This window comes from Equus quagga, chromosome 3, assembly GCF_021613505.1.
Source record: "Equus quagga isolate Etosha38 chromosome 3, UCLA_HA_Equagga_1.0, whole genome shotgun sequence".
Classification (NCBI taxonomy): domain Eukaryota; kingdom Metazoa; phylum Chordata; class Mammalia; order Perissodactyla; family Equidae; genus Equus; species Equus quagga.
In genome coordinates, this window is record NC_060269.1 from 69185800 (window position 1) to 69207329 (window position 21530).

At 39.5% G+C, this 21530-nt stretch overlaps 1 protein-coding gene across 1 annotated transcript in view; it reads right to left on the reverse strand.

Annotated features, from left to right (window-relative positions):
• PIWIL2 (piwi like RNA-mediated gene silencing 2) overlaps positions 1–21530 on the reverse strand; it is a 72050-nt gene that overhangs the window by 41501 nt on the left and 9019 nt on the right. The window contains exons 7-10 of the mRNA XM_046656859.1: positions 21379–21496; positions 20533–20657; positions 19618–19698; positions 19195–19308 (exon numbers count right to left, since the gene is read on the reverse strand). Coding sequence (XP_046512815.1) covers positions 19195–19308; positions 19618–19698; positions 20533–20657; positions 21379–21496 — 438 coding nt within the window. The remainder of the gene's footprint in view (positions 1–19194; positions 19309–19617; positions 19699–20532; positions 20658–21378; positions 21497–21530) is intronic.

Here is a 21530-nt window from a genome sequence, read left to right on the forward strand (position 1 = left end):
GAAATGTAAAATGGTACAGCCACTTTGGAAAACAATTTCTTAGAAAGTTAAATATTTACCTACCATATGACCCACCATCTCATTCCCAGGTACTTACTAACCAAGAGAAATGACAGTATGTATCCATGAAAGATTGGTACACTAATATTTACAGCAGCTTTACATGTATTCGCCAACAAGCAAGTGTAAACAATCTGGAAACAAGTGAACAGATTAAAAAAACTGTGGTATATTCATACAATGGAACACTGCTCAGTAATAAAAAGGAACGAAGTTTTCAACATACAACTATGTAAATGACCTCAAAATAATCAGGCTGAGTGAAAGAAGCCAGACTGAAAAACAAAAAAGCAAAAATGAGTCTACAGTGGGCCATCCGTATCTGTGGGTTCTGCATCTGTGGGTTCAACCAACCTCAGACTGGAAGGCCTACAATGGTTGCCTTTGCACTGAACACACACAGACTTCTTTTTCTTGTCATTATTCCCTCAACAGTATAACAACTCTTTACACGGCATTTACATTGCATAAAGTAACATAAGTAATCCAGAAGTGACTTACGGTACACTGGAGGACGCATGTAGGTTCTATGCAAATACTACGCAATTCTACATCAAGGGCCTTGAGCATCTGCATATTGGCATCTGCAGTGGGTCCTGGAACCAATCCCCGGCAGATAGCAAGGTACGACTGTACGATTCCATTTATATAAAATTCTAGAAAATGCAAAGTAATCTCTACTGACAGAAAGTGGATCAGTGTTGACTGCCCGCGGGGGACAGAGGAGGGACAGAGCTGGGAGGCGGTTTCAGAGACACGAGCAATGGATATGTTCGTGTTCTTCACTGTGCCGTTTCATAGGTAAATAAATGTCAAAACTCATCAGATTGTACACTTTCAATGTGTGTGATTTACTGTTTGTCAATTGTGCCTTAACAAATCTGGACAGAGAAAGAAATTAACAGAACACGATGAATAATCCAGAACTAGACTGAAACAGAGATTAGGATTGAGTGTACAGTAATTACCGGTGGCATTTCAAATTAATGGGAAAAAAGGATTACTAAAAAGTGGACAGGATATCTTGGTAAACATTTAAAAAATAAACTTGTTATGAATTTAAGATTAATATATAAGAAACTCAACAATAAAACTAGATGAAAACAAACATTCATACCCTCCTGGGAATAAAAAAAATCAACACAAACTTTGGAAAAGATGGATTGTACTTTAGCCATGATAAAAAGTATCTGTAAGAACTAGTTGTAAACCTGTTTAATCAATCTACATCAACTCATCTCAGCAAACACTTTTTTTTTTCTTTTTGGCTGAGGAAGATTAGCCCTGAGCTAACATCTGTGCTAGTCTTCCTCTATTTTCTATGTGGGTCACAGCCACAGCATGGCTGATAAGTGGTGTAGGTCTGTGCCTGGGATCTGAACCTGTGAACCCAGGCTGCCAAAGTGGAGCGCACCAAACTTAACCACTAGGCCATGGGGCTGGCACCAGCAAATGCACTTTTGCAAGCCAACCAACCAGTGTCATTCCCTTGTTTCTGTAAATCAGCCAGTCAGGGAATGACTTAATTCAATAAGCATCCGAGTGTTAACCAATCAACAACAGTCTCACCTGAGCAACAATGCTTCTTTGGATGATGTTGACCTACTTGCCCCTCGGCCAGTCTACAGTCCTGAACTACACATTGCTCAAATACTCTACATAAGATCAGCAGTCCCTTACTGTAGCAAGTAGTAAATTGGCTTTCTCTTTATTTCAGAAAAAATACAGGGCTCATCATCCTTTAAGAATTCAGCAGGTTTCACCAAGATAACTGTGAAAAGTCCTCCTGGGCAACACTCCAGGGAGTCTCAGACCAACAGAGGCACTCCCTGGGCTTGACTCCATTCGTCCTTCAGATCTGCTGCCTAGTGAGTCAATCCCAACAACCACCTGAAGTCTGACTAGTTTCATGAGGCTCTAGCTGCTTGTATAATGAAGACCTTTTGTTTAGAAATGCATTACTTGGTATATAATTTGTAGAAGGTCTTCGGGCTTTCTGTTCTGAAGGTATGCCACTTGAAGATATTTTTGCCATTAACTTGATCATTCTTCATTTGATTACTCTGCTTTTGCTGTTATTTGTCTATATGCATAACGTCTTCTTTCATGTTTCTGTTTGTCCTGGATTCCCTTGTCTCTGTTAAATGTACAAAGGAGTGCTCTATAGGGAACAGATGGAGGCACAAGTCAGGAAAGTCTCCAAACCAAGCCAACCTGCTCCTGAGAGAGCACGACTGCAGGCTCGTTACACCAGCAACCAACCTGTAAGAAAACAACTGGTCAAAAATCATGCAGGCACTCCTTGTCTTGTCCATTTGGGAAAGAAAGTCACTTTGTTTATTTAGTCAAAATTCCAGGGTCAATGATAGTTGGGTCACTGATCTCATGGCCCCTCCCTATCTGTGGTGGAAACCTGAGGTACAGTTCACAAACACACACCCTGAAACAACCCTGGTGCTTCTCTCTCATCTGTCATGGGTTTGCCTATGCCAAAGCCTCAACCTCTCCCTCAAAAAAATTTCTGCTTCTGATATAAAAGCACACTATAATCCTAACTCTTCTGATATAAAGGCACGCTATAATCCTAACTCTTCTGATATAAAGGCACGCTATAATCCTAACTCTTGCACTCTCCTTGGTAAATGGCAAAACAATTTTTGAGTTAAAATTACAATGCCCAAAAGCACATGGAACATCTCTCAGTTTGGATCGTCTGCTAGGTCATGAAACAAACCTCAACAAGTATAAAGGATAGAAATAATACAAAGTCAGTCCTCGGACCACAACAGAATGAAATTAGAAATCAATAACAGAAAGAAATTGGGGAAACTCACAAATACATGGAAATTAAACAATACATTCCCCTAAATAATCACTGAGTCAAACAAGAATTTACAAGGCAAATTAGAAAACACTTTGAGTTAGATGAAAAAGAAGACACAACATACGAAAACTTATGGGTTACAGCTAAAGCAATGAGAGAGAGAAATTCATAGCTGTGAAAGCCTATGTTAAAAAGAAAAAATATCTCAAATAAATAATCTAACCTTCCATCTTAAAATAATGGAAAAAGAAGTGCAAACTAAACCTAAAGCAGGCAGAAGGAAGGAGATATTAAAGATATGAGTGGAAATTAATGAAACAGAAAACAGAAAAATAACAGAGAAAATCAACAAAATCAAACACTGGTTTTTTCGAAATTGCCAATGACAGTGACAAATCTTTAGCTAGACCACCTATAAATAAAAGGAGCCTAAGATTACTAAAATCAGGAATGAAAGAGGGGATGTCACTACTGGCCTCACAGAAATAAAAAGTGTTATACAGGAACACTTTGAACAGCAGTATGCCAACAAATTAGATAACCTAAATGAAATGGACAAATTCCTAGAAAGACACAAACTACCAAACACAAACCCAAGAAGAAACAGAAAATCTGAACAAACCTCTAATAAGTACAGGAATTGAATCAGTAATTTAAAAGCTGCACACAAAGAAAAACCCAAGCCCAAATGGATTCATTGTTGAATTTCTACTAAACGGTCAAAGAAAAATGAATGCCAATCCTTCACAAACTCTTCCAAAAAGTAGAAGAGGGAGGGAATACTCCCCAACTTTTTCTAGAAAGCCAGTATTACCAAGATATCAAAACCAAACAAAGACACCATAAGAAAAGTACAGGTCAGGGGGCTGGCCCTGTGGCCAAGTGGTTAAGTTCTCACTCTCTGTTTCAGCAGCCCAGGGGTTTGCCAGTTTGGATCCTGGGCGTGGACACGCCACAGCTCATCAGGCCATGCTGAGGTGGCATCCCATATGCCACAACTAGAAGGACCCACAACTAAAAACACACAACTATGTACCAGGGGGCTTTGGGGAGAAAAAAGAAAAGTAAAATCTTTAAAAAAATAAAAAGAAAAGTACAGGTCAATAACTCTTGTGAATATAAACACAAAAGTCCTCAACGAAATACAAGCAAACCAAATCCAGCAACATATAAAAAGAATTATACATCGTGACCGAGTGAAATTTATCACAGGAATGCAAGGTTGATTGAACATCCAAAAATCAATGTAAAAAGCAGATCGGACGTTTTTTAAAAAAATGGTCATCTCAATAGAAGCAGAAAAAGTAATCGACAAACTCCAATAGCCTTTAATGATAAAAACACTCAAGAAACTAGGAACAGAATGGAACTTCTTCAACCTGATAAAAGGCATCTATAAAAATCCACAACTAACACCATACTTAATGGTGAAAGATTGGATGCTTTCCCCCTAAAATCAGCAACAGGACAAGGATGACCACTTTCACCACTTCTATTCAACATTGTACCAGACGTCCTAACAGGGCAATTCAGCAATAAAAAGAAATAAGAGACACCCAGGTTGGAAAGGAAGAAGTAAAAGTACCTCTGTTTGCAGAGGACATGATCTCCTATAGAGAAAATCCCAAGGAATCCAGGAAAAAGCTATTAGAACCAGTAAATGAGTTCAACGGGGTTGCAGGATACAAGATCAATATACAAAAATCAATTGTATTTCAATACACGTGCAAAGAACAATCCAAAATGAAATTTTTTGTTTTGCTGGGAAAGATTCACTCTGAGCTAAGGTCTGATGCCAATCTTCCTTTTTTTCCTCCCCAAAGCCCCAGTACATAGTTGTATATTCTAGTTGTAGGTCCTTCTGGTTCTGCTATGTGAGCCGCTGCCACAGCATGGCTACTGACAGACAAATGTTGGGGTTCCATGCCCGGGAACAGAACCCAGGCTGCTGAAGGGGAGTGCGCCAAACTTTAACTGCTAGGCCATCAGGGCTGGCTCCAAAACGAAACTGTAAAAACTTCCATTTACAAAAGCATCAAGAAGAATAAAATATTTAGGAATAAATGCAAAACTTATACTCTAAAATGAATAAAACTTTGTCAAAATCAATTAATGAAGATCTAAATAAATGGAAAAAATCTTGTGTTCACAGATCAGAAGACTTAATATTGGGCCAGCCCTGTGGCTGAGTGGTTAAGTTCACACGCTCCGCTTCGGTGGCCCAGGGTTTCACCGGTTTGGATCCTGGGCGCAGACCTAGCACCACTCACCAAGCCATGCTGAGGCGGTGTCCCACAGAGCAGAACCAGAAGGACCTACAACTAGAATACACAGCTATGTACTGCAGGGCTTTGGGGAGAAGGAAAAAAAAAGAAGACTATTGTTGAGATAGCAATACTCTTCAAATTAATCTACAGATTCAACACATCCTTATCAGAATCCCAGCTGCCTTCCTGGCAGCTTGACAATTTGATTCTAAAATTCCTTCAGAATTTTTGGAATTCAAGGAATTCTAAAATTCCTTGACAAGTTGATTCTAAAATTGTTAAGGAGTTGCAGGGAATCCAGAACAGCCAAAACAACATTAAAAAAGAAAATAAGGTTGGAAGACTTGTTTCCCAATTTTGAAACTTACTACAAAGCAACAGTAATAAGATGGTGTGGCACTAGCTTAAGGAGAGTCATATAGATCAATGGGACAGAATTGACAGTCTAGAAATAAACCTGTATGCCTATGATCAACTGATTTTCAACAAGACCAACGACACCAAGACGATTCTATGGGGAAAGAACAGTCTTTTCAATAAATGGTGTTGAGATAACTGCATATCCACATGCAAAAGAATGAAGTTGGACCTTACCTCATACCATGTAACAAAAAGTAATTCAAAATGGATCATATACCTAAATGTAAGAGCTAAAACTATAAAACTCTTAGAAGAAAACATAGGGGTAAATCTTTATGACCTCAGATTTTGCAATGGAATTTTATATAACACCAAAAGCACACACAACAAAAGAAAAAACAGATAACATGGGCTTCATGAAATTTAAAACTTTTGTGCTTCAAAGGACACTATCAAGAAAGTGAAGAAAACCTACAGGATGAGAGAAAACTTCCAATCTTATAGATATCTGATATGATACTTGTAGCTTGAATATATAAAGAAATCTTACAACTCAATAATAATAAGAAAAATGACCCAACTTAAAAAGTGGGCACAGGATCTAAATAGATGTTCCTTCAAAGATATACAAATGGCCGATAAGATAAAAAGATTTTCAACATCATTAATCATCAGGGAAGTGCAAATCAAAATCACATCACTTCCCATCCCCTTGGAAGCCAGAATCATAAACATAGATAACCACAAGTATCGGTGAAAATGTGGACAAACCAGAACCCTCACACACTGCTGGTGGGAGCGTAAAATGGTATAGCTGCTTTGGAAAACAGTTTGGCAGTTTCTCAAATGGTTAAACACAAAGCTACCATTTGATGCAGCAATTTCACTCACAGGTACCTACACAAGAGAAATGAAAACATATGTCCACACAAAAACTTGTACACAAATGGTCATAGCAGCATTATTTTTAACAGCCCAAAGGTGAAAATAACCCAAATGTCTGTCAACTGATGAATGGATAAACAAAATAAGGTACAACCATTCAATGGAACATTATTCACCATTAAAGAGGAATGAAGTACTAATACATTCTACAATATAGATGAACCCTGAAAACACGCAACATGAAAGATTACTATACAAATATTGTGTGATTCCATTTATACAAAATGGTCAGAATAAGCCAATCTATAACTATACAAAGTATATTAGTGGTTGCCTAGGTCTGGGGGAGGATGAGGGAATTGGGGAGGGATGGTTAAGGGGAGAGGGGTTTTTCTGAGGTGATGAAAATGTTCTGAAATTGACTGTAATAATGGATGTACAACTCTGTGAATATATTAACCCACACTTAAAATGGGTGAATTGTATCTCAATAAAGCTATTAAGAAGGATCACACATATTTATTATCTCTCAGTTTTTGTGGGTCAAGAATTCGACTGTGGATTGGTTGGGTGCCTCTGGTTCATGGTCTTTCAAAAGGCTATATGCAAGGTGTCAGTCAGGGCTGCAGACATCCCCAGCCTCAACTGATGGAGGACCTGGTTCTAAGCTCACAACATGACAGTGGCTTCCCCCAGAATCAGCAACCCAAGAAACAGCAAGAGAGAGCACTCAAGAGGGAAGTCATAATCTTTTTATAATCTCACCTCAAGTGACACCCTTGACACCAAAAGCAAAAGGAACAAAAAAAAAACCCAAACAAGTGGGACTACATCAAAGCTTCTGCACAGCAAAGGTCCATTAACAAAATGAAAAGGCAACTACCAAATGGGAGGAAATATTTGCAAATCATCTATTGATAAGAGGTTAATATGCAAAGTATGTAAAGAACTCATACAACTCAATGGCAAAAAAAAAAACCAATCCAATTAAAAAATGAGCAAAGTATATGAACAGTCATTTTCCAAAGAAGACATAAAGATGGCCAACAGGTACATGAAAAGGTACTCTAACATCACTAATCATCAGGGAAATGCAAACCAAAACCATAATGAGATATCACCTCACCTCTGTTAGAATGGCTATTATCACAAAGACAAGGAATAACAACTGTTGGCAAGGATGTGCAGAAAGGGAACCCTTGTGCACTGCTGGTGGGAATGTAAATTGGTGCAGCAACTATGGAAAATAGTATGGCAGTTCCTCACAAAATTAAAAATAGAACTTCAATATCATCCAGCAATTCCACTTCTGGGTACTCATCCGAAGGAAATGACAAGAGTAACTTGAAAAGATGTATGCACATTCATGTTCACTGCAGCATCATTTACAAGAGCCAAGACATGGAAACAACCTAAGTGTCCATCAACAAATGAATGGATAAAGAAAATGTGGTGTGTATACACAGACACCCAACCACCCACCCCCCCCTACACACACACAGAGGAATATAATTCACCTATAATAAAGGAGGAAATTCTGCCATTTGGAACAACTTGGACAGACCTCAAGGGTATTATGCTAAGTGAAATAAGTTCCACTCATTTCTATGTGGAAACCAAAAAAGAAAAGATCAACCTGAACTCATAGATATAGAGAACAGATTGCTAGTTGCCACAGGCAGAGATGGGAGGTGGGCGAAAAGGATGAAGGTGGTCAATAGGTACAAAACTTCCAGTTATAAAATAAGTGAGTCCTGGGGATGTAGTGTACAGCATGGTGACTATGGTTAATAACACTGTACAGTCATGCACCACGTAACACCATTTCACTCAACAGCAGACTGCATATACGCCAGTGGTCCCATAAGATTAGTACCATATAGCCTAGGTAAGTAGGAAGCTATACCATCTAGGTTTGTGTAAGTACACTCTATGATGTTCGCGCAATGACAAAATCACCTAACGATGCATTTCTCAAAACACATTCCACTCATTAAGTGATGCACAACTGTATCACGTATTTGAAAATTGCTTAGAGAATAGATCTTAAAAGTACTAATCAGAAGAAAAAAGAATTGTAACTATGTGTGGTAATGGATGTTAACTAAACTCATTGTAATGATCATTTCACAATATATACATACGTCAAGTTGTTATGTTGTACATCTCAAACTAATATGACGTTATATGTCAAAGGTATCTCAATTGAAAAAAAAAAGAAATGAGCGCTGTCAACATCATGGCAGAATGAGCTGTTCCCTCTCTTCCCGCTAAGGTACAACCAAACAGACATTCATTAATCAACAGAGGATTCCCTATAAAGCACAAGAGGACATCTGAGAGATCCACGCAGCCATACATCTGAAGGTGGGGGTACTGGATCCCCAGGAAGCAGGGGAAGGAGGTGAACGGATTCACTCCCATCCCCCAGCAGCAGCAATCTAGGTCGCAGGTTCTCATGCAGCAGCTAGCGTGTGACTGTAAGAGGAGGTGGGGAGCAGACAGGCCAGCATGAAAATGCTTTCGCTTTCAGAGTTGTACCTCGTACCAGGGAAGTGCTCTACACTGAGTGGCATGGCTGAGCCACTGCGTGGCCACCCCCACCAAGTGCAGCAGCCCGGGTGAACTGCCTGTGAGTGCAGAGTGGGCCCGTATACGTGTGAAAGCAAGCATCCCTCCTCTTCCTCCTGCCTAGCCCACCAGCTCGGCTGGTCCCCATCCAAGGCAGCGGATTTGCATCAGAGCCACATGTGCATGTGTCTACATGACCCACCAAGTGGGTGTGGCCAGTGGGCAAATGCAGACAAGCCCTATCAGCACATCTGCCAGCAGAGGTAGTGAGTCCAGAAAACACAGCTCCTGCCCCTCCACATGGTGACAGATGGAATCTGCGACCCGAAACTGCCACTACGCGCCAGCAAAACTTCACTTCATCAAACACCATGAAGAACTACATTAACACTCCAGAGCAGAAGGAAAATGACAGCTCTCTAGAGACCAATCCTGAAGTCACAGAAGTTCACAATCTAAATGACAGAGAATTAAAAACAGTTGTCAGAAGAAAACTCAAGTTACAAGAAAACTCAGAAAGACAATTCAATGAACTCAGTTTTAAAACTAATGAGCAGAAGGAACTCTTCACAAAGGAGATTGAAACTCTCAAAAAAACCAAACAGAAATTCTAGAGATGAAGAACACCATGAATGAAATAAAAAACAATCTAGAAACCTTAAAAATCAGAGCTGATGTTACGGAGGACAGAATTAGTAATTTAGAGGACAGAAATATAGATATACTTCAGGTAAAGGAGGAGATAGAACAAAGACTTTTAAAAAAAGGAAGAAATTCTTTGAGAAATATGCCATTCAATTAGAAAACGCAACATAAGGATTACAGGTATTCCAGAGGGAGAAAGGAACAGAGAGCTTCTTCAGAGAAACAACAGCTGAGAACTTCCCAAACCTGGGGAAGGAACTGGGCTTACAGGTATATGAAGTCAACCAAACTCCTAATTACATCAATGCAAAAAAGACTTTCTCCAAAGCACATACTATTAAAACCGGCAAAAGTGAAGGACAAAGAAAAAATGTTAAGGGCAGCAAGGCAGAAGAGAATAATCTACAAAGGAACCTCTATCAGGCTTTCAGCAGATCTCTCAGCAGAAACCTTACAAGTTAGGAGAGACTGGAATGATATATTCAAAATACTCAAAGACAAAAAATTCCAGCCAAGAATACTCTATCCGGCAAAACTATCCTTCAAATATGATGGAGAAATAAAACCTTTCCCAGATAAACAAAAGATGAGGGAGTTCATAGCCACTAGACCTCCCTTACAAGAAATGATCAAAGGTGCCCTCATACCTGAAACAAAAAGGCTAAGGTTTACAGAGCCTTGAGCAAGGAGATAAAGAGACAGACAAAATCAGAAAATTGCAGCTCTCTTTCAGAACAGGTTAGCAAACAATTATAACATAAAAGATAAAGGGAAGGAAAGCATCAAAAATAACTATAACCACTTCATTTAAATCATCGACTCACAAACACTAAACAGAATAATCTGTGATAACACCAACTTGGGGAAGAGGAAAGGCATGGAATCAGCTTAGGCTAATGGAGATAAGAGGGTATCAGAAGATGGATTATCTCATCCACAAGATCTTTTATACAAACCTCATGGTAACCACTAAATGAAAAATCAGAGCAGAGACACAAATCATAAATAAAGAGAAAACCACCACATAAACCACCACAGAAAATCTGCCATTCTGAAATGGCAGTCAGAAACACAAGGGAAGAGAAACAAGGGAAATATAGAGCCACTGGAAAACAATTGATAAAATGGTCATAGTAAGCCCTCATACATAAATAATCACTCTAAATGTAAATGGATTGAGTTCTCCAATCAAAAGACACAGAGTGGAGGGATGGATTAAAAAACAAGACCCAACAATATGCTTCCACCAGGAAACACAGAGTGAAGGGATGGCAGACAATATTCCAAGCAAATGGGAAGCAAAAGAAAGCAAGTCTTGCCATACTTATGTCAGACAAAGTAGACTTCAAGATAAAAAAGGCAGTGAGAGACAAAGAGGGGTAGTATATAATGATAAAAGGGGCATTCCACCAAGAGGACATAACACTTATAAATATATATGCACCTAACACAGGAGCACCAAAGTACATAAAGCAACTATTAACAGACCTAAAGGGAGAAATAACAGCAACACAATAATAGTAGAAGACCTTAATACCCCAATTACATCAATGGATATATCATCCAGACAGAAAGTCACCAAGGAGACACTGGAGCGAAACAAAAAACTAGACCAGATGGACTTAACAGACATATACAGAACACCCCATCCAAAAACAGTAAAATACACAGTCTTCTCAAGTGCACATGGAACATTCTCAAAGATAGACCATATGCTGGGAAACAAGGCAAGCCTCAATAAACTTAAGAAGATTGAAATCGCATCAAGCATCTTCTCCAACCACAGTGCTATGAAACTAGAAATCAACTACAAGAAAGAAGCTAGGAAAGTCACAAATGTGGGGAGACTAAACAACATGCTACTAAACAACTATTAGATCAGTGAAGAATCAAAGCAGAAATAAAAAATACCTGGACACAATGAACACACACCACACCAACTCCTAGGGGTGCAGCAAAAGTGGTCCTAAGAAGGAAATTCGCAGCAATACAGGCCCCCTCAACAAACAAGAGAAATCTCAAATAAGTAATTTCAAACCACACCTCACAAAACTAGAAAAACAAGAACAAACAAAGCCCCAAGCCAGCAGAAGGAGGGAAATAACAAAAACTGGAGCAGAAATAAATGAAATGGAGACTAAAAAAAAGTAGAAAGAATCAATAAAACTAAGAACTTGTTCTTTGAGAAGATAAAACTGACAAACCCTTAGCCAGATTCACTAAGAAAAAAAGAGAGAAGCCTCAAATAAATAAAATTAGAAATGAAAGAGGAGAAATTACAACATATACTACAGAAATACAAGGGATTATAAGAGAATACTGTGAAAAACTATATGCCAACAAATTGGACAACCTAGAAGAAATGGATAAATTCTTAAGACTCATAAAACCTCCCAAAACTGAACCAAGAAGAAATAGAGAATCTGAACAGACTAATCACAAGTAAAGAGATTGAAACAGTAATCAAAATAAAATAAAACAAAAGTCCAGGACCAGGTGGCTTCTCTAGAGAATTCCACCAAACATTCAAAGAAGATTTAATACCAATCCTTCTCAAACCATTTCAAAAAATTCAGGAAGATGGAACACTTCCTAACACGTTCTATGAGGCCAACGTCACCCTGACCCTAAAACCAGACAAGGACAACACAAAGAAGGAAAATTACAGATCAATATTGCTGATGAACACAGATGCAAAAATTCTCAACAAAATAGTGGCAAACCAAATACAGTAATACATTAAAAGGATCATACACCACGATCAAGCAGGATTTACACAAGGGACATGGGGATGGTTCAACCTCCACAAGTCAATTAATGTGATACACTACATTAACAAAATGAGGAACAAAAAATCCCATGATTGGGGCTGGCTTGGTGGTGCAGCGGATAAGTTCACACGTTCTGCTTCGGCGGCCTGGGGTTCACCAGTTTGGATCCTAGGTGCAAACATGGCACCACTTGGCAAACCATGCTATGGTAGGCGTCCCACAAATAAGGTGGAGGAAGATGGACACCGATGTTGGCTCAGGGCCAGTCTTCCTCAGCAAAAAGAGGAGTATTGGTGGCGGATGTTAGCTCAAGGCTAATCTTCCTCAAAAAAAAAAGAAAAAAAACAAAGATGGATGGTGCTATTGCTACTTATTAAAAGAGAAAAATAGTATGGTACTGGCACAAAAACAGACACACAGATCGATGGAGCAGAAATTGAAAGCCCAGAAATAAAACTACACATCTATAGACAGCCGATCTTTGACAAAGGAGCCAAGAACATCCAACGGAGAAAGGAAAGTCTCTTCAACAAATGGTGCTGGGAAAACTGGACAGCCACATGCAAAAGAATGAAAGTAGACCATTATCTTATACCACACACAAAAATTAACTGAAAATGGATTAAAGACTTGAATGTAGGATCTGAAACCATAAAACTCCTAGAAGAAAATACAGGCAGTACACTCTTTGACGTTGGTCTTAGTGACATCTTTTCGAATACCATGTCTGCTGAGAGATGGGAAACAAAAGAGAAAATAAACAAAGGGGACTACATCAGACTAAAGAGCTTCTGCAAGGCCAAGGAAACCAGAAACAAAACAAAAAGACAACCCACCAACTGGGAGAAAGTATTTTCAAATTGTATATTGGACAGGGGGTTAATTTCCAAAATATATAAAGAACTCATACAACTCAACAACAAAAAATCAAAACACCAGATCAAAAAATGGGCAGAGGGTAAGAATAGACATTTTTCCAAAGAAGATATACAGATGGTCAAGAGGCACATGAAAAGATGTTCAACATCACTAATTATTAGGGAAATGCAAATCAAAACTACAATGAGATAACATCTTACACCTGTCAGAATGGCTATAATTACCAAAACAAAAAATAACAAACACTGGAAAGGATGTGGAGAAAAGGGAACCCTCATGCACTGCTGGTGGGAATGCAAACTGTTGCAACCACTATGGAAAACAGTATAGTGATCTCTCAAAAAATTGAAAGTAGAAATATCATATGATCCAGCTATCTCACTACTGGGTATTTACCCAAAGACCTTGAAATCAACAATGCAAAGGGACTTATGCAGCCATATGTTCACTGCAACATTATTCACAATAGCCAAGAGATGGAAGCAACCCGGGTGCCCATCAACTGACGAATGGATACAGAAGATGTGGTGTATATGCACAATGGAATAGTACTCAGCCGTGAAAAAAGACAAAATCGTTCTAATTGCAACATGGATGGACCCTGAGGGTATTATGTTAAGTGAAATAAGCCAGTCAGAGAAAGACAAACACCATATGGTTTCACTCATATCTGGAAGATGAACAAAGACATGAATAAAGAGAACAGATTAGTGGTTACCAGAGGGGAAGGAGGTTGGGGGGGTGGGAGAAAGGGGTAAAGGGGCATGTATATATGGTGACGGATAAAATTATACTATTGGTGGTGAGCACGATGCAGTCTATACAGAAAGTGATAAATAATAATGTACACTTCACATTACACAATGTTATAAACTATTATGACCTCAATAAAACAATAAGGAAAAAAAAGAAGTGACAGCCCACCACTTTTGCCATATTCTATTCACTAGAAACAAGTCAATAAACCCAGTCCACACTCAAGGGGAGAGGGTTACATAAGGGCCAAGCAGCATAAATATAGGGAAACCGCATCTAGACACATTATAGTAAAACTGTTGAAAACGGAAGCCAAAAACAAAAAAGGCATTATACCTTAAAAAAAGGAAAAAAGTAACACTGGTAGTTGATTTGTTAATAGAAACATTGTAAACCAGAATATAACAGGACATTTTCAAAGTGCTTAAAGAAAATAACTATCAAACCTAGAATTCTAAGTTAAAGGCAACATAAAACTTAGTTCTATTTCTAAATAAACAAAAACTGAGAGAATATGTCACCAGCAGATTCCACACTAAAGGAAACAGGGGGGTGTTCAAGCAAAGGGAAAATAATCAGTTAGAATCCTAAGAAATGTGGAAAAAATGAAGAGTGAATAAAATGTCACAAGACTGGAGTAAAGACAAGCTCGCAAATCTTCCAAGGGTTCGTGGGGGAGAAACACAGCCTCTGGAATCAGAAATCAGAATGGCTTCAGATTTTTTCAATCGCAAATTGGAAAGCAAAAAGACAACAGAGCAAAATTGCAACGGCACTTTTGAGAAGCTCAACAAAAATACTCTGAAATTAATCTGGAAAAATAAATGTGAAAATAGTCATAGGAAAGACAACGGAAGGCAGTGGAAATAAGAGCAAGGAGGAAGGATTGCCTTACCAATATTAAAATACATTACTAAATCATAATAAATTTTAAAAAGTGTAGTACATACACAGCATTTAACGGACAGATCAACTCAGAAATAACAATATGGACAAAAAAGAAGGGATGAAGCAATTTCGAAAGCAAGTTTTGGGCTTGCCCAAAAGGTACAAATGAGGTAAAAAAGATATAGTGGTGGTGTAGGAGATGCTGTTTACTCACACACAGGAAGAAAACGCGGGAAAATGCAGAAATAAGGTGTATTCAAATAGAGCATTACTATGAGAACACCAGAGAGTTAAATTTAAATAAGGAAATAGTCTGATTGTGAAATACATGAATGTGAATAAAGATTATATAAAAAAAAAAAGACAATGGAGCAATGCTTTTAAAATTCTGAGTGAAAATTATCTCCAACCTAGAATTTTACGCCCAACCAAACTAACAGAAAATAAAGCCATTTCAAACATGTAAGATCCAAGAACATTTCCTCCAATGTACCCTTCCTCAGGAAAATACTGGAAGACATGCTCTACACGAGAACAAGAGAATAAACAAAGAAGGAAGAAGTCATGGGATGTGAGCTACAAAAGATTTGCAGAAAGAGGGAAAAGGAGTCCCCACTGCAATGAAGGGGAACCCCCAAGACAATGGTTGTCCAGCCAGCCCAGAGAGCAACCCACCCACATGGAAGTCAATTAGGTTTTAACAGAGATTTCTAGGATGATACTGAAGTCTGTGGGGATGGGTTATTAAATGAATTATTGAGAACTTAATAGCAACATGTGAATCTTAACCTTATTTGGCAAACCACAGTCGGCTCACTACTCTTTGAGAAGGATGCAAACCATTTCTGATGAGGATAAAAGCTTGCTGCGTTTCTCAAGAACAAGCCCTTCTTATCTCCAGGAAAATAACTGCTCTTTTGTGGTTTCCAGTGGTTCATCAGAACATAAAGGGCACGGGGGGAAGAAGGGCAGAAGAACCCCAAGTCTGTAAGTGTTGTAAGGATACGAGGGAGGACTAAGACGAGCAGAGCTCCACCCTGACAGCACTCTCTGTGGCTGCCTGCTTGGGCACTGCAGCTGGACTAAGGACAGCATCACCAACACCCCAGGGTTCACGTGTGTGATATGATGGGGTGATGCATGACACAGGACTTCTTACTATCTTGGAGATAAGGAGATCAAAGTTAGATCTAATTTGATTTAGATAATCCAAGAAACATAATTTTCAGGGGGAGGGAGGATGAAATTGACAAAATACCTAATGTTTGAATGTATAGTAAGACTACACAGATGGGTGTGAATTTGAAGTTGAATTAGTGGTAAGTATATATAAAATTATGTACTTAACGAACAACTGTGCAGAAAACAAAAATACTCATAGTATATACTAGATAGCTTACCCATACGTAGCTTCTGCATAGTCGTAATAAAATAACTGAAACTTTTATAAAAGTAAAACTTTACTGAGAATAAATTTCAATAAATGGAAAGACACACCATATTTTTGACTAGGAAGACTCACTGAATATTCTCACCAGTCAATGCGAATTCACTTTTTTTCTTATTTCCACTAAATTATTCAAAGGATCACATGAAAGAACAGGCAGGTGGAAATTCACTATGAAAACTCTGAAAACAGAATTCCTTGACAAATACTAAAACCTAATAAAATTACAAGAATTAAAATAGTATCACGTTGTTTTTGGTTTGGTTTTTTTTTTTCCTGCTTTTTCTCCCCAAAGCCCCCTGGTACACAGTTGTATATTTTTGTCGTTGTGGGTCCTTCTAGTTGTGGCATGTGGGACGTCACCTCAGCGTGGCTTGATGAGTGGTGCCATGTCTGTGCCCAGGATCCGAACCAGCGAAACCCCAGGCCACTGAAGTGGAGGACACGAACTTAACCACTCGTCCACGGGGCCAGCCCCTCACATTGGTTTCACCCAGTGGATCAAAATGAAATATTCAGAAATAAATCCAAGTATTTTAGCATATGGTAAAGGTAGTGATTTACATCTAAAGAAAAATGTTTTCCAATAAATTGTGTAATAGTACCAAGACAACCATGATGATCCCCAAACCACAGCAAGATAAATTCTATAAGCTTCAGAACATTGGAAAAAATAAAACATAAAATAAGCAGACCTTTCTAAGCAGAAATGCAAAGGCAGAAACCATAAATAAAGAAAGAGCGCATTTGAAGACTTTTTTTTTTTTTTGAGGAAGATTAGCACTGAGCTAACATCTGCCGCCAATCCTCCTCTTTTTGCTGAGGAAGACTGGCCCTGAGCTAATATCCATGCCCATCTTCCTCTACGTTATATGTGGGACGCCTGCCACAGCATGGCTTAATATGCAGTGCCATGTCCACACCTGAGATTCAAACCCAGGAACAGCGGGCCACCGAAGCAGAACGTGCAAACTTAACTGCTGTGCCACCGGGCCAGCCCTGAAGACATCTATTTTTACTTAATAAATATTCCTGAACACTTACTACATGCTGGTAATAAACTAGGGCTGGGGGTACTGTGTAAGAGAAAGAGATATGGCCCCCACCATCAGGCAGAGAGAGTCTAGGAGAGAGAGAATAAGTAATCAAAAATTTATCCAAAAAAGTTTGAGCCATCTTCAACCCCTCTCTTCCCCTCACACCCCACATGCGATCAGAAAATTGACTGAGTGCTACTTTCAAAACACATCCAGAAGCCGACTGACTACTTCTCATCACCTCCTCTGCTGCCATCCTCACTTCTCCACTGGATCACCACACTGGATCACTACACTGGATCACCACACTGGATCACCACACTAGCCTCCTGGTTAGTCTCCCCACTTCCATCCCCATCTACCAAGTCTATTCTCCATGCAGTAATGGGAGGGATCCTTGTACAGCTCAAGTCACATCCTGTCACTCCTCCGCTCCAAGTCCTGCATTTCACTCAGAGCAAAAGCTAAATTCCTTACAACAGCCTTACAAAACCTGATATCCTTAGCCCCTCCCTCTACTCCATTCTTTCACCACTCTTACCTCACTCTGCTCTAGCCACCCTGGCTTCCTGCCGCTCCTTGAATGAGCCAGGCGTATTTCCCGCTTAAGGCCTTTCCCCCAGCTGTCCCTCTGCCAAGAATTCCCTTTGCCCAGATCTCCACCTAGCTGATGTCCTCACCTCTTGCAAGTGGTGGCTCAAATGAGCTCCACGACGTAACACTCCAGCTCTCCACCCAGCTCCACCCCAGCTCTCCACCCAGCTCTACTCCCCATCCCTCCCACCCACGTTCCACTGCTTCTTTCTTCCACGGCTCTTATCACTCCTAGTAAACTATACAATTTACTGATTGTGTTTATTATCCATTGTTTATCTCACTTGATGACACTGTAAACTCCATGAGGAGAGAAATCTTTCTTTGTTTTGCTAACTGACATGTCCCAAGACTCTGGTACACAAGTGGAGCTCAATAAATATATGTTGAAGGAATGAATGAATTTATCAGACAAGCAAAGACTGATAAGCCCACTAACACCCAGCACTTGTACATAGCTGGTGAGAAAATAAACTGAATAAATCTACTAGAGTAGATGGTAATTTGTCAGTATATATTTAAATATGTTATTACATTAAATATGTAAAGTCTTTAAATGTTCAGCCCTTTCATTAAATAATCCCACTTTTAAGTACCTAGCCTAAAAAAGGAATCAGAGATGCACACAAGTTTATCTATAAGGTGGGATTTCATGGAGCCATTACGAATGATACACGTTTACATTTACTATAGTAACACATTTAAACAAAAACTAAAGAGCGTGTGTGTATTAAACCAAGTCTTCTTAACTAGAGATCTGAATACAACTCCTCCTCAGAGTACAGCAGGTCGCTATCTTGCCAGGACTGACGGAACAGAGCACATCCATTCAGTATTCTTAGTCTGTTCTAAAATTTAAAGCCCAAACAGAACAATGGCTAATCTGTATTTATTACCAGTTATTACTGAACTTTTCAGAAAATTATTAGCTTGTTAAAGGTAGATCCCCAAAATAAAATCTTTTAATAAAAGGGGCGGGCCCCGTTGCCGAGTGGTTAAGTTCGCGTGCTCTGCTTCGGCGGCCCAGGGTTTCACCAGTTCGGACCCTGGGTGTGGACATGGCACCGCTCATCAGGCCATGCTGAGGCAGCGTCCCACATGCCACAGTGGGAAGGGCCCACAAGTGAAAATATACAACTATGTACCGGGGGCCTTTGGGGAGAAAAAGGAAAAATAAAATCTTTAAAGGTAGATCCCACCATTCACTCACATGACATCCAGCACAGAATCGTTCCGAATGACCTTATGGGAGACATCGGCTAGCAAAAAAAGGCCTCCATCTGTCCTCCGGATGCTAGCTGCATAGCCTGGCCAGATCTGCAATCTGAAGAGATAGATGGGCTTTACCTTAAAGTTCTAAAAGAACCCCAGATACTTCCACACCCCCACTTGAAACAATACTTTGGGCAGATACTGCCCCTCCCTAATAAGAATGAGAAAGTGTCAGGAAACAAATTAAATTAAATCATCATTGTGAATTTACTAAAAAACTAAACTATGGAAGTGATTTAACTGATAAATTGTATTCACTATCATAAAATACTGCTGAGATTTTTGTCCTAAAGAGGGTGATGGCAATGAGAAATTGCTTTCCAGAACATTCAAAAGTGGGAAACAGGAAAACACCGCCGACCTGTGTTGCTGTAGCACCATAGCACTTGCAGGGTCATAGAAGTTTCTTCCCACAAGCTTCATGTCTAAAAGTTTCATTGCCCTGAAATAAAGAGCAAGAAAGGGCTTTCTAGCAGAAGAATCAGAACATCGAGCCCCACTACTCCTAGTGACATTTCCCTGCGGAAACATGGGCCATCTTCGCACAATACAGTTTTTATGCTGAGAACACGCTTGCCAGAAGAAAAATAAACACTACCAAAGCATTTATCTTGGCGTATAAGCAACTCACTGCAGCTTTTTCAACTTACTAGGTAACCAAAATCGAGTTGATTTCCCAGGTTCAATTTATATTCCTTTTCACCATTAACTAAAAAGAACACAAGAGAGTCAATTTCTAAGTTTGTGAATGTCAGTCTGGCATAGGAAGTTATGTTTGTTGCTGGCAGTTCACTTTACTAGGTAGGAATTAGGTTCTGTGTTTGGGAATAACAGTTCTATGAAAATTACGGAGTCTTAAAAAAAAGTCAAAAAAAATTACGAGCTATTTGTATCCAAAAATTCAAGGGACTGGGAAAACATTCTTCCAGCAAAATTTTTTGCACTCTACCTCTTCAAGTAGCCCCATCACTGACACCATTAAATATGCACTATAAACATCTGCTTTTCAAGTTCCCGAATGAATCCAAAGGCACCCATCCCCCGTCCAGCTGCCTCAACCCACTTTCACAGACCCGAATCTGAGCAACCATTGGAAGTAATTTTTGAGTAAGTTAGCCTCAATCGCATTTATTTATTAAATGTTTCCAAACTCATCTACATACACACTGCAGTATAACACCACATTGTTATAAACATAAGATGCACTGTGTTTTGAAGAGCATTGCTACAAACACAAGATAGGTTAAAGAAAGTAAGACGTCGGCCATTTTCTTACCGACGGAAAACAACATTGTAGAAGGGAATGCACAAGTCAGAACAGGGCTCCAGGATCTTCGTCAACTGGATCTTAATGCTGATCTCTGCACCATCAGTTTTCCTTTGACTTTTTAACTCAAGAAGCTTCAAATAAATATATACAAGTAAAAAGAAATGACAAAACTACCAAGCCCTCATCTAAACCAATGGCGTTCTAGAGAACACTAAAATATCTTCAACATATTTTGTACTGTCCCCTCACTTTCTACCCCACTGACAAAATACAGCATGACAACTAGGTTTTAAGAAAGGATTTGGTGGGGCCCACCCGGTGGCACAGTGGTTAAGTGCACACGTTCCGCTTTGGTGGCCCTGGGTTCGCAGGTTTGGATCCCAGGTGCAGACACGGCACCGCTTGGGATGCCATGCTGTGGTAGGCGTCCCACATATAAAGTAGAGGAAGATGGGCCAGGTGTTAGCTCAGGGCCAGCCTTCCTCAGCAAAAAGAGGAGGACTGGCAGCAGATGTTAGCTCAGGGCTAATCTTCCTCAAAAAAAAAAGAAAGGATTTGGTAAGAGAAACCCAAGGGAGAACTAGCAATAGATGCGAATTTGAATCTGAAATATTAAACCATTCTGTGTCACTGAGGTCAAAGGCTGCCAATCACTCCTCTTATGTGAGAAGGGACTTCCTGAAGAACTCAAATATAAGTTTCTCAGTTTGTCATTTCTTTGTTAGGGAGAAGTCTGCCTTCCCTCTAAGAGGAAAGTACAACTCAAATGTTCAGGGAGTCCATGATTTCCCACCACTCAAAGCACCAGACACCCTCAGGTTTCACCCCAAGTCCATTTCCTATTCGTCTCACTTGTTGAAGCTTTACAGGCAGATAGAGAATGGCTCCATCGAAAGCAGTGACGTTGCCAGTGACAGCTTGGTGGTCCTTCAACATGCCAAACCTCATGCTTTTGCACTCCACATTCGGGCTAGAAAATAATAGAGAGGATCTCACTTCAATTT